The sequence below is a fragment of the Malus domestica genome, chromosome 10 (assembly GCF_042453785.1).
Source record: "Malus domestica chromosome 10, GDT2T_hap1".
In the NCBI taxonomy this organism is placed as follows: Eukaryota; Viridiplantae; Streptophyta; class Magnoliopsida; order Rosales; family Rosaceae; genus Malus; species Malus domestica.
The window spans coordinates 581,148-602,524 of NC_091670.1; the positions used below are offsets into that span (position 1 = coordinate 581,148).

Below are 21,377 nucleotides of genomic sequence, written 5' to 3' on the forward strand. Positions count from 1 at the left end.
GCAAAGAAAAGAAGAATCGCAAGAGGGAATTGAGATTTCCTGTGGGCGCCGGTATTCGACGGCGACAGAGGATAAGTATTCGACAGAGGCACGATTTCTTCCCACTGGATGATCCATTGCTGCTTGACTTTCTCTCTTATCTATCTTCCCACTCTGAATTTTGAGACTTAGGTGGTGGGGGCTGCTTATGGCCGTACAGGCATGAGTGGGGATCGGAGTTGCAAACAACACGGTGTGGGGATCGAAGATGTACATGGCGCGCAGTCGTGCATGACAAAGACGAGGACATGGCGGAAAGACCGTATTAGCTACTCCCAAGGTATTTGGGGGGTCTCGCTAGGGCCGGCTCAGTAAGGTTTTAGTCAGAACGAGTGAATGTTAGTTCTACTAAAGTTAGCTCCTTGCGGGTAACAAATATGAGACTGGGCTAAACTTTAGTCTGTTGGAGAATAATTCAGAAATAAACAAAAATAACATAAATTCTAATATTTTATTAACCAAAATATACTTGCTATACAAAACGAAAATTACATAATAAATACAGAAATTAATGTTACTAACTTGATTACATAAGGTAGAGGCTAGCGTAAAAGCTATGTCCTTCGAACAATATTTTCATCCCACTCATGTGCTTGTGGTTCTATAACGTCTGCTCGACCAGGATTCAACTACCTAATTCTACAATCCGCACCAGATTCTAGAACTGTAGCGAATTTGCTTTTTGTGTGTTTACTCTCTAGAAAATTCGTACAGAAGGAAAGAGCAAGAAAAGATGATCCATTTGGAAACTGTGATTGCAGATATATAGGCCACCCTTTCAAATACACTGAGGGTACACAACTCTTTCTAAGAGCTGTGTCTTTGAATCAAAACGTTTTTAATTAATAAATTAATTAAAAACTTAATCCAAAAATTAAAATAAATGAATCAAATTAATTAATATTAATTGTATTTAGGCTATATTAATTAAGCCTAATCCACACAACCATAAGGCCTAAGCCTTCAATCCATTTCCAAACGGCCCATGTTGTAATTACTAGACTAAAGCATTAAATCTATATAAAGGCTCTTGGGAATCTTGTTTTCCCCAATGTGGGACAAGAGTCTCAAAACTTCCAACATAGTCTAGTTTAGTCCAGTGAGAGTTAGTGAGAAAAACAAATATTCTCTAAGGCCATCTCCAACTGAATGGTCCAGAGAGCCAAAGGACCGAAAATAGCCCGAAAACCTTCTCCAACCGAGGGCTTGGCCAGAGGGCTTTGGAATCTGAGAGGGCCCCACGGAATCGAAGAGGGCTGAAGGGCTTGAGGGCTGGCTGGCTGGCTATTATTTTTTTTAATGTTTTGTTATTTCTGTCGATTATAACCGACATAATTTCTTAAGAAAAAATTCAAATGCAACTGCTAGTAGCCATTGCATTTGTTTTTTTTTTTTTTTTACAGTTTTATTATTATTTTTTATTTACAAAATTTTTCATATAACTTCTATTTTTTCCTATAACTTCTATTTCACAAAATTTATTTCATTATTTTTTTAAATTCCATTTTTTTTTCCTATAACTTCTATTTCACAAAATTTGTTTCATATTTTTTTTAAATTCCATTTTTTTCCTATAACTTCTATTTCACAAAATTTGTTTCATATTTTTTTTAAATTCTATTTGTTTTGCTATAAATTCCTAAGCCATTATACAACATTAAATTAAATTATGTTTGGCTCTTTGGCCCTCGGTTAGAGACGGTTTTTTGTGAAATGGCTAAAACGAACCCTCTGGCCCTCTTGCCCTCGGTTGGAGAATGAGGCAAATATGGTCCTGTATTGTTCATTAAAATATTAATCTCTTGGAGAATCTTGGAGGGCCAGAGGGCTAAAACGAGCCCTCTGGCCAGCCATCGGTTGGAGATGGCCTAAGATCTCAGCACCAGCAGGTCTTTATCTGGATCTTTGGATCTTAGGTTGTCAAAGACGAATTTGAATCACATTAAAAGAAACATAAAAGAAAATCCTAATTAACTAGAGAAATGGAAACATAATCCTTATGGGACAAGAAAATATAAAATTAGTCAATACTTATAAACCCGAATATTCCGATGGTTGTAGCGATGGGATTTGGATCCTCTCCTGAGCTAATGGAGAGGATCTTCCTGACCAATCATCGTGGACCGTTGGATTTTTATCCAACAGCTATAATTATTATAACTTTAAAGGGATCCCCTATTTGTAACCGTTGGATTTTTATCCAACGGCCCACGATGATTGATCAAGAGATCCTCTCCATTAGCTCAGGAGAGGATCCAAATCCGTAGCGATGGTTGAACATGAATTTTCTTTCTTGCGTGGCCTCTTGCCAGCCGTCCATCGTTGTATTTTATGTAATTTTAGCCACTTTAATCGACCCCTATTTTGTCCTACATTAGCCTCTCCCACTTGTAAAAAAGTCGTCAAACAAGATTGAAAGCACGAAAACTTTAACATGATCCCTTTGAGCACTGGCATCTTGATACACACCAAGCCACAATCTCTGGAAAGCACGAAAACTTTAACATCATCCCTTTGAGCACTGGCATCTTGATACTCACACTTCAAAGTCGGCATAATTTTCTTCTTGCATTACAAGCTCGCATGAATGGTTAACCTTGAAACACACCAAGCTACACAATCTCTGGAACCCACCACAGATTGAAATAAAACTTAAAAAGTTTAATTGATATAATCTGAAATCTCAAAGTTACAGCAGAGAAGTAGACTTTATATATTCTAATAGATCTAATAAAGTACAAAAATCAACTTTTATTCCTCCACAACAATAAAAAACGCCAACACTTCCAATCTGAATCCCTTCTCTTCAGAATAGTACCTGAAACAAAATTTTCATATTTCACATCCAACAAGATTTTGAGTACAATACACCTACCTTCTTTTGAGAAAATAAAACTACAACAGCAATTTTGATTGTTGAATTAAATGCTCAATGAATCTTGGACAATAAATCACATCCGTGGTTTCAATAACAGTTTTCAACTTAGTTTTTCTGAGACACAAGCTATTAATGATAAACTTCAGAAAAGTGTAAATATGCACCGCAGTGGCTCGGTGTTGAACTTATCTGAATACCAAAAAAATGAAAATTTCAATCAAACAACTTATATTGAAGACAAAGTACCAACTGCAGCAGATCTATCAATAGAAATATCGCGTAAAAAACTACCAGAAAAATTTATCAAAGATATCATAGGTATTGAAACAACTGAATGCATGATTGTCAATATAAATGCTGAAAGAGAAAAAAATTTAAAGGAAACATCAGGAGCATAACATCATTTATTTTTATTTTTATATCAATCTACTAACAGGAGTCCAGGACTACCATTTCTCATCATGAAAGTAGAAGTAGTTATGAGTCTCTCACAAAGGCAGCATGCTATGGCAACTAGTCCTTGCCAACTGTTTTTGGTGTGTGGAATAACAAGGGACAATGGATATCAAAATTTAATGTGTACAAACAAACAAACATAATCATAAAACAGAAACACAAAAGACCAAATCACACATCACATATACAAGAAATTACTTATTAATCATGGGAAAAATATGAGAAATATGAAAGCAGACACAAAGGTGAGGACAAAAGGAAGAAGAATACATAAAATTAAGTTTAAAATCTACTATTCCCTTTTATTTTTTTACATTAAAACTTTACTTTTTTGTATTTTATTCTTCTTCTCTCCTCTTTCTATTACCATCTCCATCTTCCATTTCCTCTATCTGCTAATTAGAACAAAAGCACAAGCATAACTAACAAACAGGCTCCTAGAAACTGAATCCACTCAATCAAGGCATTAATAAGAATGCTTTGCCCTACATCTCTTTACTACCATCAAGAAGAGTCAAGTATACTAACCTCTCTCATCTCCTGGTTTTATCAAGAACCTCTATGTATCTCTTTGGGATTCCATATTGTTCAATCATATGCTTTGCCAGATCATCAATCACGCCACCTTGAACCAGAACCTCATGCCCTTTCTTACCTGAAAAGAGAAACATGTGTTCATAAGAAAACCAAGGAAGGAATCCTTGAAACATCACAACAAAATACTATTTCCAGACAACCAAAACTGGCAACAGGATTTATTACCGTTGGAGAAAGGTTATAAGAACTTTAAACAGTAAGCAGCAGTATTCATTCATTAAGACTAACGTTGCCAGGCTACTAGAAAATTTTGAGGGAAGAAGAGAAAAGAATACACATCACTAATATCAATTCAATTAACACAACAAAACGCTGCACCTGGTAGTTCAGACACCGTTGTGCTGCAAGCAAACTTCTTCTGTAGCTCTGATGCCAAAGCTTCAGGATCCACCAAAAAGGATTCCAGACCTGATAATTTGGTCACTTTCTTGTTACCTTGCCGCCTTTCTGTCATTATCTGTATTGTTTTCAGACCACCTTTACGAACAACCGACTCACTTCCCCTCGTCACAACGTGATGGGCTTGCATCCTGTTTACAAATGCTGCTCCTAAATCTCTCTTATGAATTTCTGTTGGGTACATTGCACCTTTTTTTATGGCTCCCTTGAATAGTGCATCACATAATATTGGATCCAACACCACAATGGATTTATCTAAGGGCTTAACCAGGTTTTCTTTTTCAACATATGTAAACACAATATCTGTGGCATCTGAAGCACTGTAAAGCTTTCCTGTGTCGGCCCCAACAGAAGCTAGTATGGGATTGACATGTACACTTGATTTATAGATCTCAGCCACTTCAAGCATTTTGAGTGACCGCCCTTCACTGACAGTAGCAACACCAGTTTGAACAGTTTTCTCCACTTCTCGTTTCTCAGGCTTAAAAGATGAGTAATCTGAATGCTTGCGGTTAACCGATAACAATACAGACTCCTTTTTGTATTTATCTTCTTTCACTGAAATCTGCATGTTTTGGAGCCAACATAGTGCAAACAAAGAGAATACAGATTAATCTCAGAAAACTGAACTGCTAAAAAGCACAGAGTACAGGAACACCAAAACTTAATCACTTGCTTGTTTTAAATTTCCTACAAAAAGGTTACATCTCTTTCCGAATGCACTAGAGTTTCTGTTTTTATTTTGGAAGCAAAACTTTTTTATTTTTTTTCACACACCAAGGGGCATATCGCCCACGTACGCACTGTATATAGCAATTGAAATAGAAACAGAACAAGACTAAGAGCAATCACCATACAATGCTGAAACCCAATAAAGAAAGACTATATAACCGATTTACTGAAATTCAAGTTTTCCTTTTATGCTAATTGTGTATTGATTTTGCCGAGAGCTCATAGAAACCTAGGATAAAAATATAAGTCTCTCTTCCACTTGATAATGGAAATTCCGATAAACAGAGCTGAAACAAATAATGCCAATGCTCAAAATCATTTTAACACATGTGAATAGATCTGAAAACATTTAAACTTACTGCTTCATCTATACCCTGAATACAATAATGCAACATCATTTATGCATCCTATTCAATACGATCACTCGTTCCACTTCATGGATCATACAGCACCTCTTAGAAGTTTAAAACTCGGTGGTTTGCATAACAAGCTCCCAAAAGTGACAAGGTTAAAACACACAAGGGTTCTCTTTCAAAAAGAAGAAAATGAAAGAATTACGCACCAAGCCTGTAGAAGATTTAGCTTGTAACCACTTTGATAATTTCTTGTATGATGATTTCTTGATGTCGAGTGTGATGCCTGAAGGCCTACAAGGTAGAACGTGGTTTGACCTGCAGAAAGCAGAAAGCAAATGAGGAAATTTCTATAAATAGGGCATTTGCCCCAGAGAGAGCATGGAGACCAAATATCATATAACATATTATACCACAGTGTGCTGCCAGGCATAGGAAGGTCTTTATCCTTAATAGTTGTATGCAATGCTTGCAAAAGGCATTTTTCCAGAAGCATATCCACATCCTCAGTGGAAAGAGGATGTTGATCCTCCCCATTAGACTGATCAGCAGAATGATTATCTGTTACCTTCAGATCACCTACATGTGCAGTTATTTCTTTAGCAATCTCGTCCCCAACCTCGATCTGTGCCTCTGAAGTGGAACTAGGTTCAGAGTGCACGTCCACATCAACAGGTTGTCCAATTTCTTTTTCATTACTTCCATTCTCTTGGTCATTTGAACCTTCAGTTGTGCTAGCATAAGATTCAGAAATTTGCGATGATGACAAGGTAGGATCCTCAAACACAACATCTTCATAAAAGCCTGCATTTGGAACATAAGGGCCCTCAACTGATTCCCTGGAAAGAAAGAAAAAAAATCTAAAAACATTACTTATAGAAAACTTTAATTATTGACCAATCATTTAGTCAGTAACCCCCAATACTTGCCAAAGTAAGTCACGATAATAGTGAGTAATCTTTAAAGCCTTTCCTCGCAACCCGGCTTTTAACGCTTCAGTGCTGCTCATAGTGGTAGTCCCCACCTGTAGTGGTTTTCAAAATAAGAAAGTCCCTATCTTTATTTGAATAAATAAATGAAGTGAAGGTTTGTCCGACAATCTATGAGGAAGCTTACAGCGATGGGAGCTGGGTTTCCTGGAACTTTTACTGCCCAGGTTTCTCCTGCTGTAAAAGAAGGTAGACCTTCAGCAGGTATGCTGATACCAGGGAACATCAAATCCGCCCCTCCAATGATATATCGGGAAACCTCACCCCCTTTCAGCATGAAAGAAGGCAAGAGCTCAGGGACCTTCCAGAGTGCATAAACTGAAACGGGAAACCATCAACCAAAAAATTGTGAATATCTTGCATAAAACCTGAGCATAGCGTATTTTTCATGATTGACCATTGTCTACCACAGACTCCTCCAATTTTTTATTAGTCCAATTACAAAGTTAAAAATCAAGGTCAGGGGTTTAAACTTTTGAGGTTCCTATATTCTTTAGAAGTCATTGCTAAACATACGGCAAATTTCTTTACTCCTATTATTCCAAACTGAATTAGGGGGCAAACTTCTCAGCTATTTTCTTTTATTTCCTTTATTAGTGTGCAGGTGTGGTGCATTCCGAAAAATCTTTGAGATACAAACCCACATAAGATTGATTCCCAATCAAGCATCAACACTTTGTTAAAAGTTAAAACTACGCAAAGATTCAATTATTGGAAACTTTACAATCATGGAAGACTTTTGAACGCTACAACTTAACATCCAACCTCAAAAACCATGAAAACAAGCCATCCTATTTCTAAAGAGAAATAAAATATAGTTCTTTGAATAACAAAAATTACACTTTCGAACTTCAATACAATAGTTTATTTAAGAATGTCAGAAATAGGTTTCACTAATGGAAATAGGGAACTCCAGTAGTAAATGCGACTGCACAAAAAGCAGTGACATCAAATTCATTTGCAACAAGTTTACCCAAATAAAACCTAAACTAAGCACGATGTAATGTCGGACAATTAAACTTTCAAAACTTACAACAAGAAAGAATATATGTTACATTAATTGATTTGTTTGATTACATCATGTATTGAGAATGATTACAAAATCAAATTAGTGTGTCTGCTACCCATGCTTGTCTCAAGAAGGAAATTATCAATTATACTGTAGATACTTCATTAGTGTCAAACTAACATCATATTCATTCGAGAGAGCGCTACGTAGTCAGGTGCGGTACATACTAGAAAGAAATATGAAAACCCAGAAACCAAACTGCAGTTTAAAGAAGGAATAATTGAAAAAGATGATACCTGTGGGAAAAATGTCTGTGCCGCGCCCATCAATATCAAAAAATATAGGAAAGCCCCCCTCCACCCCATATACATGAACACGATTTTGAAACTTTGAAACTGATATCTCCACCTAGAGAAATTTAATAAAAAATATTCAGTTGTCGGTAGCTAATAAGATTTTATCGTGAGTTGAAGCACTCGCTGCAAATGGCAATAACTAGTAGTAAGAAAGTCAGATTTCAATTGAGAATGACAATAACCAGTCCAATACGAATGACAATAAAAACAATCCGAAAAGAAGTCTAGAGTCTGCAAAACACATAGAAGAGCTAATCTCGGAATAATCTAAATCCGAATGAGAGTGATTTCGTTATCAATTAATAGAAACCACTGCAAGTATTGAAATTGGATCGAAATTAATCAACTGTACAGTCTACAACTCAAGGCAGCCGTAGCACACAAACATTAAACGGGTCATTTGTAAAATATAAATACCCAATTAATCGACAAACAAAATACAAAACCACCAATTTAAAGGGACCTTGGGAGGGAGTAAAGAATCGATATCGGAGTCGGAAGCTCGGGGAAATTTGTCTTTGAGATTCCTCTTGAGCTTCTTCCTGTCAGCCCCTGAGAGTCTTTGGTGTGACCTTGCTTCAACTGCCTTCTTGAACATCTTCCTTTCCTTCTCTCTGAATTCTTCAAAGAGTGGGCGGTTATTGTTTCTGTGTTTTCACAATCGACTTTAGCAAACAGTAGCCAGTCCCCCAAAAGTAAGTTTGTTTATTGGGGAGTGGAAGGTACTGGAAATTTAGGGCGGTACATTGGCTTGCTATTAAATTATTAATCACCGCCCCAGCCCAATTCAGGGAAACCTATTTAACCTGTTTACGATTCTGTCAAAATGGTACGTGTGACGGACGGCACGTAACGCAGTGTGACGGAACGGGCTGATCCCACCTTTGGGGTGCGTTTGGTACGTGGGATGGAACGGGACGGAACGGAACGGGACGAGTCGTTCCGTCTCGCGTTTGGTGTGCCTAAACGAGTGGGACGAGGCGTTCCATAGGACAAGTTTTGGATGATTTTTGGTTCCACCTCCCCCCCGGATCAGATTCCACGTCCATGGGACAGAAATTTTTAACGTTTTAGGACAAAAATGCCCCTTGTCTTTTTCAAAATTTACAGCATCAAAATCATGTAACAAACCCTAAAAACTATTTCTCTTCTTCTCAGCCGCTGACACTCTTCGCAACCTTCCTCCTCATCTTCTTCGCATCTCCCCTTCGCAACTCTTCCGTGTAGCAGCTCTGCATCTCCCCTTCGCAACTCTTCCGTGTAGCAGCTCTGCGATCCTCTTCCGTGTAGCATCTTCAGATCTGCATCTCCGTTCCAGGTTCGATTTATTTTTGTGTACCTCTCGGTCTCTCTTTCTTTGTAAAAAAATTTCTTTGTAATTTGATGGCATTACAGTGAAAACCAATTGTTCAAATGTTTTTTATTTGTTCTTTGTTTACCCTATACGTAATACGGTAAGTTCTTTGTTTACCCAATTGTTCAGATCTGCATCTCCCTATCCGGCCGCCATTGAAGCTCTCTCTTTGTTCACCCTATACGTAATACGGTAAGTTCTCCTCAACATACCTCCATCCATCTTCGTAATACCATAGAGAAAATTGAATCTGATTTTTTTGTGCATAAATCTTTGAATTTCTCTTCCGATTCTCATATGTATATGCGTGTGTGTATGTGTATGTTTATATGTGTGTGTGTGTCTGATTCCTTGTGATGTTTGGATGGGCAGAGATGAAGGTTGTTGCTGCATACTTGCTCGCTGTTTTGGGAGGGAAGGCGAGCCCCTCAGCTAGCTGCTGACTTGAAGGACATTCTTGGATCAGGTAACTTTTATATTAAAAAAAATTCTTTGTTGCTTCAACGACGTGCGATTCAAGTTAAAATTGTTATTATTGTCATTGTATTGTTTGTGTTAAATTGGGATTTCCGTTTGTGGGCTTTTCTTGGTTTATTTAAATTTATGTTTGATGGATTTTTTCGGTTTGTTATACGGATGCTGATAATTAGTATATGTAGTCTTTTATATACAGGTTTCCTAGTCATGTTAGTCCTCTTAGCTTGAATTTGTTTTGAACTCTTAACCCCTACACCATTGGCAAGGGTTTGCATGTGGAACACAACATATACCTATTAAAATTTGGACCAAGAAAAACAAATAATGGATAATAGTGTTCAAATTTGAACCAAAAAAAAAAAAAAAAACTGTCCTGTTCCGTCCATGCGTTACCAAACGCAGAACGGAACATGGGTATTTTAGTCATTTTAATCTTTTGGTTCCATTCCGTCCATGCGCTACCAAACGCAGAACGGAACAACTGGCCTGTTCCGTCCTGCGCGTACCAAACACAACACAGAACATCCGTCCCGTCCCGTTTCGTCTCGTCCCGTCTGCGTACCAAACGCTACCTTGATGCACCAAAAATAATTCAACAAAACGAATTTTGAATAAATTTCAATTTCATCTCCGACTCATTTCACCCCGTGAAACACAATATAAAATTTTAAAACAAAAACACCCCTTATCTTTTACAATATTTACATCATCCAAATAATAAAACAAACCCTAAATCATCTTCTTTCCATCTCTGCCGCTGCCTTTTCCCGTAGCCGGAACCTCATCCACCCTCATCATCCTCATCCTTCCTCCTCATCCTCATCCTCTCCTCATCCTCTCCCGTAGCCTTGCTCCTCATCTTCTTTCCATCCCTCCCGTCTGCACCCATCCAGCAAGCAGCAGCACGGAGCCACTTCATTGTGTGCGACTACGATTGACCCAGGTATCTATCTTTTCTTAATTCTTTATTTTTCTTCTTTCTAAGGTCAGAATCAGGCTTTAATGCCTTAATTTGAAGATTTTGGTATTGTAATTAGATTCAATTTGGAAAATTAAATTAGAAATTGGGGGTTTTAGTGTTAAATCGAATTTTAGGGTTAGGAATTAGGAGCATATATTTCAGCGTGATTCCTCTGTAAATACGAGCAGTCTCATCTTCTACTCACAGAGGTCTATATGCTATATTTTCTCCTCTGTAGAATACTATCTTGTTTGTTGGCAGACCTTCCTTTATTTGTTTTTCCATTGCCTTCGTTTTTGTTTTTTTATTCTTCTAGCTATTTGCTGCATCATGGTGTATGATTACCAGTACTTTCTCGAAACTTGTAGAAGAAAAATTCAAGCATACAAAGCGTTAAGTAAAAAAGGAAAACCATAATACGCATTTGCCATTTGACAATAGTCAAGAAACATGAATATCAAATTGATCATTCATTAATAATAGTCCAAGTCCAAAGTTTTCGTAAACTTACGATTAGCAAAGTCCAACTGTCCAATGTTCTTACAATGCAAACCCTTATGTTCAACTTTTTTTCACAAGAAAGAATCTTTTATTAACAACTGAAAGATTTATGAAAGTTGGATATGATATCCGCCAACTAAAAACAAACCTATAGTACCACACCAGACCTCTCAAAAATGACTCATTATTACAACAAAACTTACAGCTGCTAGCACATCAATCATTAAGAAGAATGAGAATAATCCCTGAACTCATTCAAAACCCAGGGCTGCCCAGTATATAACTCTATCCAATAGTTTATCTATTCCCACTTTGTTATAATCCTCAAAATTCTTCTATTACGCTCCAACAAATGCTCAACTTTTAAATAATTGACGTATAATGCCCATATATAAGTTGGAGGCATTCACATTAAGCTAACTCCACAAGAATCTCCATAGGAACCTTAATAAATCTACAAAATCCCACAAGAACCTGTAAGCTTCCAGTAGTAAATATTTTCTAATATAGTTAATACTCCATAATTGGGAGCAGCCTCTCCATAAATGGGGGTAAGGCTAGCCGACATTCACCTCTCCCAGACCCTGCGTAAAGCGGGAGCCTTGTGCACTGGGTACGACCTTTTTTTTTTTTTTTTATAGTTAATACTCCATAAACCAACTAACGTATGCGATATTAAGCCAGCAGTCATAAAAAATATATACAAATAGTTATGAAAATGACTTAATGATTGATGTGCTGTAAGTTTTGTTTTATAAATGAGTCCTTTTTGAGGGGTTTGGTGTAGTACTATAGGTTTGTTTTTAGTTGGCGGATATCATAACCAACTTTCATAAATCTTTTAGTTGTTAATAAAAGATTTTTTCTTGTGAAGAAAAGTTGAGCATAAGGGTTTGCATTGTAAGAACATTGGACTTTGCTAATCGTAAGTTTAGAAACACTTGGACTATTATTAATGAATGATGAATTTGATATTCCTGTTTTTGTTAATCAATAAGAGATTCTAAATGTTTAAGACTTAAAGGTTACAAGTGAAAAATGAATTTGAGATTCGCTTTAGTGTTTAGACTTGAATTTTTACAAGTTATGAATTTGAGATTCTTTTTAAGAGTCAAATGTCCCACCCATATTGTTTCTTCCATAAGTTCTAAATCTCTTACTGTAAGCTCCTAATACCCGTGTCTTGGTCGTCCCTTAGGGTACACCCGTGTCTTGGTCGTCCCTTAGGGTACACCCGTGTCTTGGTCTTCCCTTAGGGAACTTTCTACCAAGTTGAGCTCCGTTCCTTCTTTAGACATTCCCAAGGGCTGAAGAAGCCAAGAATCACTGCTACTGAAAGTTTCCTAAAATCCCAAAAAAAGTATGGAAGGATTAGAACTATTGAAGGAACTGGCAGTACAATGGAAGAAACAGGCAGAGCAATGGTCGTCTCACGCCCTTCAATACTTTCATCAGGTTCCGCCCGAGCAGATTTATGCTGCTATAGCGATTTTGCTATTCACCTCATTCTTACTCTTGTTGGGTATGTAATCTTGTAATTTGTTTATTTTTTTATATAGCCGACCCCACTTAGTGGGAAAAGGCTTTGTTGTTGTTGTTTTATTTTCAAAAGAGTGTAATATTTATATTCTTTATCTCTGTGTTGTAGTAAGGTTGTTTAAACGCCCAAAAGCTAATACCATACTGCTGAGTGGGCTTAGTGGCAGTGGGAAGACTGTTCTTTTCTATCAAGTAAGCGCTGAGATTATTGGATTTTGTTTTTCTAAACATCATATGAATCACTGCTTTGTAGACTCAATAGTTGATCTAATTTTCTAAATCATTCATTAGAGTGACTAATGTCATACTTAGTCTTGAATATGTAATGCAAACGAAATTTATCTAGACCTTATGACTCTGGTTATTTTCTCTATGTCAATTAGAAACTTGATTGGGTTGGTCCTGTGCTGATGTTGTATCCCTATCTTTTTTCTGATATAATTTGGAAGTCTACGTCTGTTTGAGACAATTTGTTGTTTAATGCTTGGAAAATAATATATATATAGAAATTCTAAATGCCTTTTATTAAGTATGTCCATCTTTCCCTGTTTCAAGTTACTTTGGTGATCTATTTATGCCTTAGAAATGTTCATCTAACCTTTTATGCCATGATTTGATGCGCATGCCAGCTTCGGGATGGCTCTTCACATCAAGGTACTGTCACTTCCATGGAACCAAATGATGGATATTTTGTGCTCCATTCGGAAAAATCAAAGGTATATTTCAGCCTCTTGTGCTCATATGCAAATAACTATGTTCAAACAGTATTGCTTGTCTTGTTAAATGAGGGCAGAGTTTAACTTCTCTGTTTGCTTTTGATATGTAGAAGACATTAGCCGCATCATTTTCTTCCCTTTCTTTTGTACTGTTGTTTTTGTTGATTGTCAACTTGATCATGCTCACCCGTCCATTGGTTTTTAATGACAGGGTGGAAAGGCAAATCCTGTTCATCTTATCGATGTTCCTGGGCATTCTCGCCTTAGAGCCCAACTAGATGATTTTCTGCCTCAAGCAGCTGGGATAGTATTTGTGGTTGATGCTTTGGAGTTCTTACCTAATTGCCGTGCTGCTTCTGAGTGAGATTTCCTCTTTTCAGTATAAAAGCTACAATATGATATTGAAAATTGGCTACTCTGTTTCTATATGCTTACATCCATTCTAGAGTAATAAAAATGCTAGTAACAAATGGAGGACCCTGAATTTGGGATATGTGCATCTAGATGGATGATTTGCATGCAACCTAAGGTTTTCACCTGCAAAGGCTGACCCGTGGCACTTTATTTGCTAAAGGTACCTATATGATATTTTGACTAAGGCGACTGTGGTGAGGAAGAAACTTCCAGTTCTTATTCTCTGCAACAAGACAGACAAAGTAACAGCACATAGCAAGGAATTTATTCGGAAACAACTGGAGAAAGAAATGTAAGATTTAAACTCTTGTAAATTATAGGTTTCTTTACTCTGATTGATTATAATGTTTTACTCAAAATTTTCAATTTCGTATGGGACTAAATTAACTGGTAGTTATATGCACTCATAAATCATTTCCTGCATCTTCATTCTTTTTATGAGAAATATCCACTGTCTTCATGGTTTCCGAGGAAGATAATTTCTTCTGATCAACATCTATGATTTCCATAAGTACATTGGTTGGACTTTAAACTGTTTTGCTGTGATTTTCTAACTTTCATCCATGATGCATTCAAGACAATTTTCCATACAATTCTCTGTTGGTTTTGTTTTGTAAAGTGTTCATTCGCCGACAGAGCTCTATGATATGGTGATTTGCATTCATTATTCTGTTTCTACTTCATAAATCTATTTCATTGTTCATTGTTCTGATACATTTGACATATAACATCCTACAGTGAGAAGTTACGGGCATCAAGAAGTGCAATATCAGCAGCTGATATTGCAAACGACTTTACCCTTGGAGTACCTGGCGAAGTATTTTCGTTCTCTCATTGCCAGAACAAAGTTACAGTTGCAGAAGCGTCTGGTCTAACGGGTGAATATTCTCAGGTGGAGCAGTTTGTGAGGGAGCATGTGAAATCTTAGGATGTGTCATCTCCCCCATTTGATGAATTTGTGATACTTTTTCTTTGAGGTTGGTTGAACATTGTCTCTTGATGATTGAAAAAACTGACTAGATGTGCAAAATGGGTTCAACTTTTTTTCCAAGGAAAGTGAAGGGAGGATGGAAGGAATTCAACAACAGAAAGGAAGAGAGAGCAATGACCAAATAGATTCTTGAGACGTAATACCGACGACTGTTTATGGTTGATTTATTGTGCTTAAATTGATTGATTATGATGCACGGCTCAACTTGTGCTTAAATTGTTTCGTTGATTTTCATACTGTATTTGCACGTTGTCGAAATCAGCTCAGCTCGTCGGAAATACAGCATAGTTTTGCCTTTGCTGTTGTTTCCGACCACCATTTCACTGTTTCGGATTTCCAAAGAGCCATTGATATGTGTTATGCGTTCATTTTAAACCATACACGGGTGAGTATAATAAGGATTTTAGCTGGTGAGCCACTTTGAAGAATGAACAGAAAGAACCCCAAAAGTGTCGATAAACTCTTACAGTATTTTCTCCGGTCCTTTAACTTATCCCCAAGTTGCACGAATGAAGTTTGCCTTATGTTCTATCGAATCCCTCACTCGTATGGAAAGGACTACTCGTGCAACGCCAAATCCCTCATCCTCCCAGAATTCAAATACCTCGTACATCTAAGGAGTTCAATTCTTCCAATTCAGGAGTTGGATTTCTTATTTCGCGTGGGCACCATCACTTTCTTGATTTCTTCAAAGTTAATAAACGCTTTACTACTTTGTTATCAGAATTTAACTCTTTGTTTCAATTCTGATTACATAAACTCATCATAAAAGTTTAGGGATGAAAGCTAAACTCGGGTAAAGTTTAATCAGAATTTTTTTTTAGTACAACGATATATTTTACATTAAGGGGATGGGGAGTTCGGCTAACCATACAATAGGCAACCTAATTTCGTATCAAATTCGTCATCTACGAGATTCGAACCTAAGACCTCTCACTTGCTAATGAAGAGAAATATCACTAGATCGTAGTACTTTTCAATATGCATTGCTTAAAGTACATTTCAGTATGTATTCAAGTCTCACTTGTCCCAATCTCTTTGTTTGTTCTCTAAATTAATAGATATATTGCTTAAAGTACTTTTCAGTATGTATTCAAGTCATTGCCACCTGTTTTGCTATTTTGAGAGTCTCGTTTGCATCTGAATCTGGTTAACTTAATGGATATGTTTTCATTAAAAGCAATTTGGAACTAAACAAATGATTTAAGAGGCTCTGGACTCCCTCCATTTGAACATACAAGATCATGAACTAAAAGTCCTTGTTTACAAGGCAAGAAAAAGAACTTAATGTGGATTTAACCCATCCATAACAATCCTTTGATAACAAGAAATTTGAGTAACTTGGGGCACAAGTAATCGACTTAAAACACACTTGTTCTACATCTACTATACCAAGATAGTAGTGGCACGTTTAGCACTTTGTTAGTTTTGATTGTGAGCCTCAAGGCCTACTCCTAAGGCCCTACAAAGACACATTTCAGTACTAACTTTGTCATCTTCTTGTAGCACATCAACAAGCAAGAGTCCGACTATCAATCATCAAAATGCCAATCCCTTGGGGAACTGTGCTGAGGTCCAAAAGCCTTCTCCAAAAAAATCTTTGCCCGAACACTGTGGAAGCTACTCATTCTTCCACTCTTTCTGTCCAAACCCATAGCCATCTCCTCTCACCATTTGAGGTTTTTGAACCACCATTCCAACCCACGAACATGTTGTTCACAAAGATCCGCCACTTTTGGTAGCACTTCTCTCACACTTCTCTAATTTGAATTCTCATCTCTGAGCCCTCTAAATAGCTCTCAACCAACGGACTATTCTTGAATTTACTGCTCGTCTTGGACAAAAACTGCCCTCCACAATCTTAACGTCTTCAGAATCTCAGCCTCATCATTTCCCAGTGTACATTCTTCTATCTCCATCTGGGTTTTTGAATTTTGGGTCATTTTATTTTATTTTTCCCAATTTGGGTATTGCAGGTTATCAAGATTGCAGCAATACCTTATTATTTTGGTGCAATGTCTACATCCGCTCCCATGACGTGGCTATTCAAACATGAACTAAACCTTTCTGATTTCAATCCAAGAATTCTATTTGTGATTTCATTGCTTCATAATTGGGAATGGGGTTTTGGTAATGAACCGCTAAACTGATCGATTAGTTATTAGGAAGCTAAACTGATCAATGAAATGACTATCTTACCTTTACACTAACGGATGAATAACAGAAGTTTCAATTTTGGGCATAGATCCTAACAGACTTCACCACAAGAGTTTAAATTCGAATTTTTTTAGCACATAGGCTATCTTCCGAATACCTTTTAACCACGAAGACCATTTATCCGATTTGGCGTATATAGAAATAGAATATACACTCTTTTAATTTTTTTAGAGAATTATCTCTGAAATTGTTTATGCAATTTGGCTGTATAAACCAAATAAATGAAAGGTTAATAATGACCATGCCACTTGTTAACTGTTATCAAAATCATCACTTTGTTCGACATATATAGAGGCCTAAATTATGTTCCCATGGTGAAACTACATTAATCTAAAGGCGAAGCTAGAAATTCAACTAAAAGATAGCATTTTAAAATTTAAGCCCATTTTTTCTAAGACCATCTCCAACTCTTGTGTGTAAATTTAAAATTTTTAACCCAATAACAATTTTCTGCTCCAACTTTTTTGATTAACTTTTTAGCCCTAAATTTTAAAGAATGAATTTAGGATAATTTTTTTCTTCTTAAAGTAACTATTTAAAAATAAAAAAATTATGTAGACTATCCTAATTTAATTTTATGAACATTTTAACCTAAAAATATTTAAATTCCAATAAATATGAAAAAATCACTAAACCGACACCATGAAACTCATGAAACACTATGAAAAAATATGAAACACATGAAAAAAAAAATAATTTTAATTACTTTAGCCGTTGGATTTAAATATGGACGGTTAAATTTTTTTCTTTTACCGTTAAATTTGATTATATTAAATCTTAGTCGTTGAATTCAATAAATTTATAAATATAAAACTTAAAAAAATAGACTTATATGATGGACCAGCCTACTAACCCAACCCAGGAGAATCTTGGCCCAAATTTGTCTCATAAATGAGTTTTTTCCCAAGGAACCTAAAATTTGAGTTTTAATAAAAAAAATTGCAGTAGGTCAAGCTAATTTTTATAAATGAAAATAATATTTAATTCAAATACCTAATTTTGTTAATCTATTTTCTAATTTTCTCTTTAATTGTTGTAATAAGAATTTGATACTCAATTGTAATAAACAAAATTTATGCAACTTAACAAGATTAAACATGAGAGCGAGTGACAAACAAGGAAGACAACTTAATCGATGTCGTTCCTTTGTGTTTGACTAGTGAGATTGGTCCGTCCGGTTTCAAATTCAGAAATTCCAATATCCAGCCCGGTTTGTTCAGTGGCATCTTAAAACAAATCTAGTCCGCTCCCTTTGAATTGGGGCCTGACCTGGACCGTGCCCAATGGCATGTTGACAACACGTACGGATGTATTAGCAATTTTGCTGCTCACCTTTGATTAAGAAAAGGACTTGCATTGTTTCAATTCCGTTTCAAACAGCAGCTGCTTTCAAAAATGCCATTGAACCGCATACAAGTATAAGCAACTAGAAGCTTTTTTCTTTGGTCAAACTAGAGGCTTTTAAATTTTTAATTGGTCCTTTTTTGATTCTTCGGTTTGACTTTGACCGATGAATGCCATTTTATCAGTTGATACAATTTTTCCCTTCCCACCAATATTATATTTGTGACTTTTGATTTTGTTCAAACGCTCTAGTATGCAGAAACTCTCTATGTACATTTTTAAGAGTGAACAGTTAATATTTAATTAAATGTGCTTTAGTTAAATCTCAGACTTTCACTCGAGAAAAAAAATGTTCAAGAGAACAAGGCTCTACTAACTTGTATTTTTATACCAAAGGAGGCCGTTTTGATTAAGAATATACACTTTTACAATTTGAAATCATGTGTTGGAGTTTTTCTTCCTCCATTGCCATTTCTCTTCGGTAAAAGTTGAGTGGTGGTGGAGCACCTTAAAAATTAAATGGTTGTGAGTTTGTGACTTATGAGTTACGAGGTTGGTTACTACATAATCATCTAAACTTGTCGCAGCCCATAATGTTGAATGGCTCATTTTCTAATTTTCTAATAGAGCAATGCATAACCAACCTTTTAGGTAGTATTAGTAATACGTTTTCTCATAAGTTTATTATAAGTACCGATCCACTATATATTAAAAATCCCAAGGAAACTTTCATATTCAAGATTATAAGGTTTATAGTTGCTATTTTTTTTTTCATCAACAAACTGTTTCATTATAAAGTTATGCAATCAAATGGGTTTTATAAAAACAAAACATTTTGAAAGCAGTTATCTCGTGATATCATTTTTACAAGAGCTTTATAAAGCTACTTTCGTAACAAGCGAAGTTTGAAAGAAATCACTTCCTTTACCCATAAAAGAGTGAAAGAGAGAAAATAAGGAGGTCCTTAAATCATTTCTATTTGTTTCCATATACTAGAAAAAGATCAAAATAATATTAAAGAGACGAGTCAAGCTGCAGCTTGTCTAGTATAACGAGGAGACGAATCTAACAAAATACAATCCAAGACTAACTGATACCCACAATTAAGTAGGATTTTAGATATCCCTTCCACTAAAATCCTCTTGAAACTAACACATTTAGCATGAAAAGTGCCTTAATAAGAGCGACAACTTTAGCCATGAAAGTATTCATATGGCACAACGACACTTGTAATGATAAGACAACTAACATGATTTTTGATGATGACTCCTGCTGCGGCCAAAGTATCACGAACAGAGCCCATCAAAGTTAAACTTCAGAGTGTCTTTATAAGCATTTTTCAGTGAATGTAAAGGTTTGCACTCGGTCAAATAACCTTTGACTGAACCAACTGAACCAACTGAACCAAGGCCACTGGTAGAAGGTGAAAACTTTCAAAACTTGGCTGCAGTCTTGGATCACTTTCAATGGGTGAGGGATGATACTTTTATAGACAAGGTAATTTCTAGCCCCCAATCATGTCAACACAAAATAAAAATCTTACACAACATAATTTGACAATAGAAGGGGGGAGGAGGAGACCAAGAATAAAGCGTTAACAACGGGTAGAGGGGTAGGGACTAGGGAGTCAATCAATAAAATTACAATCTAAAAACAATAATATTTTTTTTATTTAAATTCTTAACCTATCTTAATTCTAATCCATTACTCTCACTGTTTAAGTTTAGGGTAAAATATTGTTTACTACCCTCATGTTTCGTGGTTTTCAACATTTAGTACACCAATTTTTTTTCGTCCCAGACTCATACCTAAAGTGTAAATTTTGGGACAGTCTCATACATCCGTTAGTCAAACTGTTAACTCTGCCGTTAAATGATGACGTGGCGCCCACGCGGACAATGATTAGGCGCCACGTGTCATTAATTTTTAAAAAAAAAATTAAACTATTAAAAAAATTAATTAAATAAAAGTTATAAATAAATTTTTAAAAAAAATCTTCAGATTCTCTCTTCCCTACCCGATCCCCCTCCCTTCTCCCTCTGCACATCTGCACATCCTTCCCCCTGTGGACCTTTGCTCATCCATCCTTCCCCAAGTCCCTCTGCACCTCCATCCTTCCCAGAACCCCTTCGTCTTCCGCGACACACACACCCACAACCCTTCGTCTTCTTCCACGGCTCCACCCCTCCACCTCCTCCTCGTCTTCCTCCACGGCTCCACCCCCTCCACAACCCCAGCGTGGGCTCGCCCTCCAGCCGCAGTGAGTAGACCACTGCACCTCCTCCTCGTCTACTCACTGCGGCTGGAGGGTGAGCCCACGCTGGGGTTGTGGAGGGGGTGGAGCCGTGGAGGAAGATGAGGAGGAGGTAGAGGGGTGGAGCCGTGGAGCTGTGGAGGAAGATGAAGGGTTGTGGGCGTGTGTGTTGCGGAAGGCGAAGGCGTTCTGGGAAGGATGGAGGTGCAGAGGGACCTGGGGAAGGATGGATGAGCAGAGGTCCACAGGGGGAAGAATGTGCAGAGGTGCAGAGGTGCAATGGGAGAAAGGAGGGGGATCGGGGTGGGGAAGAGAGAATTTGGGGAATTTTTTTTAAAATTTATATATAACTTTTATTTAATTAATTATTTTAATAGTTTAATTTTTTTATATTTTTTTAATGACACGTGGCACCCAGTCATTGTCCGCGTGGGCGCCACGTCATCATTTAACGGTAGAGTTAACAATTTGACTAACGTATGTATGAGACTGTCCCAAAATTTACACTTTAAGTATGAGTCTGGGATGAAAAAAAATTGATGTACTAAATATTGAAAATCACGAAACATGAGGGTAGTAAACAGTCTTTTACCCTTAAGTTTAATACAAAAACTATCACTTAGTAATCTAGTGATATTCCTCTTTGTTTGTAAGTGAGATGTCGTATGTTCGAATCTCATCAAAAATGAATTTGAACAGTTATTATGGCTAGTTCATTGTGAAGTTTAGTCCACTCCTCCATCAATTTAGTGTAGATATTATCGTTCGTTAAAAAGAAAAGTTTAATACAAAGACTAAAAC

The 21,377-nt window shown here is 36.7% G+C and overlaps 2 protein-coding genes across 6 annotated transcripts; one reads left to right on the plus strand and one right to left on the minus strand.

Moving 5' to 3' along the window:
• Nucleotides 1-2,679: 2,679 nt before the first annotated feature.
• On the minus strand, nucleotides 2,680-8,590 carry LOC103444514 (uncharacterized). The gene is made up of 9 exons (XM_008383449.4): nucleotides 8,272-8,590; nucleotides 7,749-7,860; nucleotides 6,571-6,761; nucleotides 6,384-6,478; nucleotides 5,868-6,293; nucleotides 5,664-5,772; nucleotides 4,289-4,934; nucleotides 3,902-4,028; nucleotides 2,680-2,857 (listed from the first exon to the last, which is right to left on the minus strand). Exons 1-8 carry the CDS (start codon nucleotides 8,404-8,406, stop codon nucleotides 3,907-3,909), a joined length of 1,836 nt encoding a protein of 611 aa, XP_008381671.1. The 5' UTR covers nucleotides 8,407-8,590; the 3' UTR covers nucleotides 2,680-2,857; nucleotides 3,902-3,906.
• On the plus strand, nucleotides 8,556-15,019 carry LOC103444515 (uncharacterized). Of its 5 annotated transcripts, XM_070806674.1 has the most exons (10): nucleotides 8,941-9,126; nucleotides 9,292-9,354; nucleotides 9,535-9,628; nucleotides 10,413-10,582; nucleotides 12,300-12,623; nucleotides 12,750-12,832; nucleotides 13,270-13,356; nucleotides 13,568-13,716; nucleotides 13,931-14,062; nucleotides 14,509-15,019. In XM_070806674.1, exons 5-10 carry the CDS (start codon nucleotides 12,464-12,466, stop codon nucleotides 14,696-14,698), a joined length of 801 nt encoding a protein of 266 aa, XP_070662775.1. In that variant the 5' UTR covers nucleotides 8,941-9,126; nucleotides 9,292-9,354; nucleotides 9,535-9,628; nucleotides 10,413-10,582; nucleotides 12,300-12,463; the 3' UTR covers nucleotides 14,699-15,019. The 5 variants fall into 5 exon arrangements, with proteins under 5 accessions (XP_008381672.2, XP_070662775.1, XP_008381673.2 ...); XM_008383450.4 differs by lacking the exon at nucleotides 10,413-10,582 and having other exon boundaries at nucleotides 8,556-9,126; XM_008383451.4 differs by lacking the exon at nucleotides 10,413-10,582 and having other exon boundaries at nucleotides 12,329-12,623.
• Nucleotides 15,020-21,377: the final 6,358 nt, after the last annotated feature.

Bases quoted from the DNA above. Each gene is read 5' to 3' on its own strand.
- LOC103444514 (XM_008383449.4), bottom strand. From the start codon at position 8,406: ATGTTCAAGAAGGCAGTTGAAGCAAGGTCACACCAAAGACTCTCAGGG. The intron at 4,935-5,663 runs GTGCGTAATTCT...CAAAACATGCAG, and splicing joins CTAAATCTTCTACAGGCTTG to ATTTCAGTGAAAGAAGATAA. The intron at 4,029-4,288 runs GTGCAGCGTTTT...TTCTCTTTTCAG, and splicing joins AACGGTGTCTGAACTACCAG to GTAAGAAAGGGCATGAGGTT.
- LOC103444515 (XM_008383450.4), top strand. From the start codon at position 12,464: ATGGAAGGATTAGAACTATTGAAGGAACTGGCAGTACAATGGAAGAAA. The intron at 13,717-13,930 runs GTGAGATTTCCT...TATTTGCTAAAG, and splicing joins AATTGCCGTGCTGCTTCTGA to GTACCTATATGATATTTTGA. The intron at 14,063-14,508 runs GTAAGATTTAAA...AACATCCTACAG, and splicing joins AAACAACTGGAGAAAGAAAT to TGAGAAGTTACGGGCATCAA.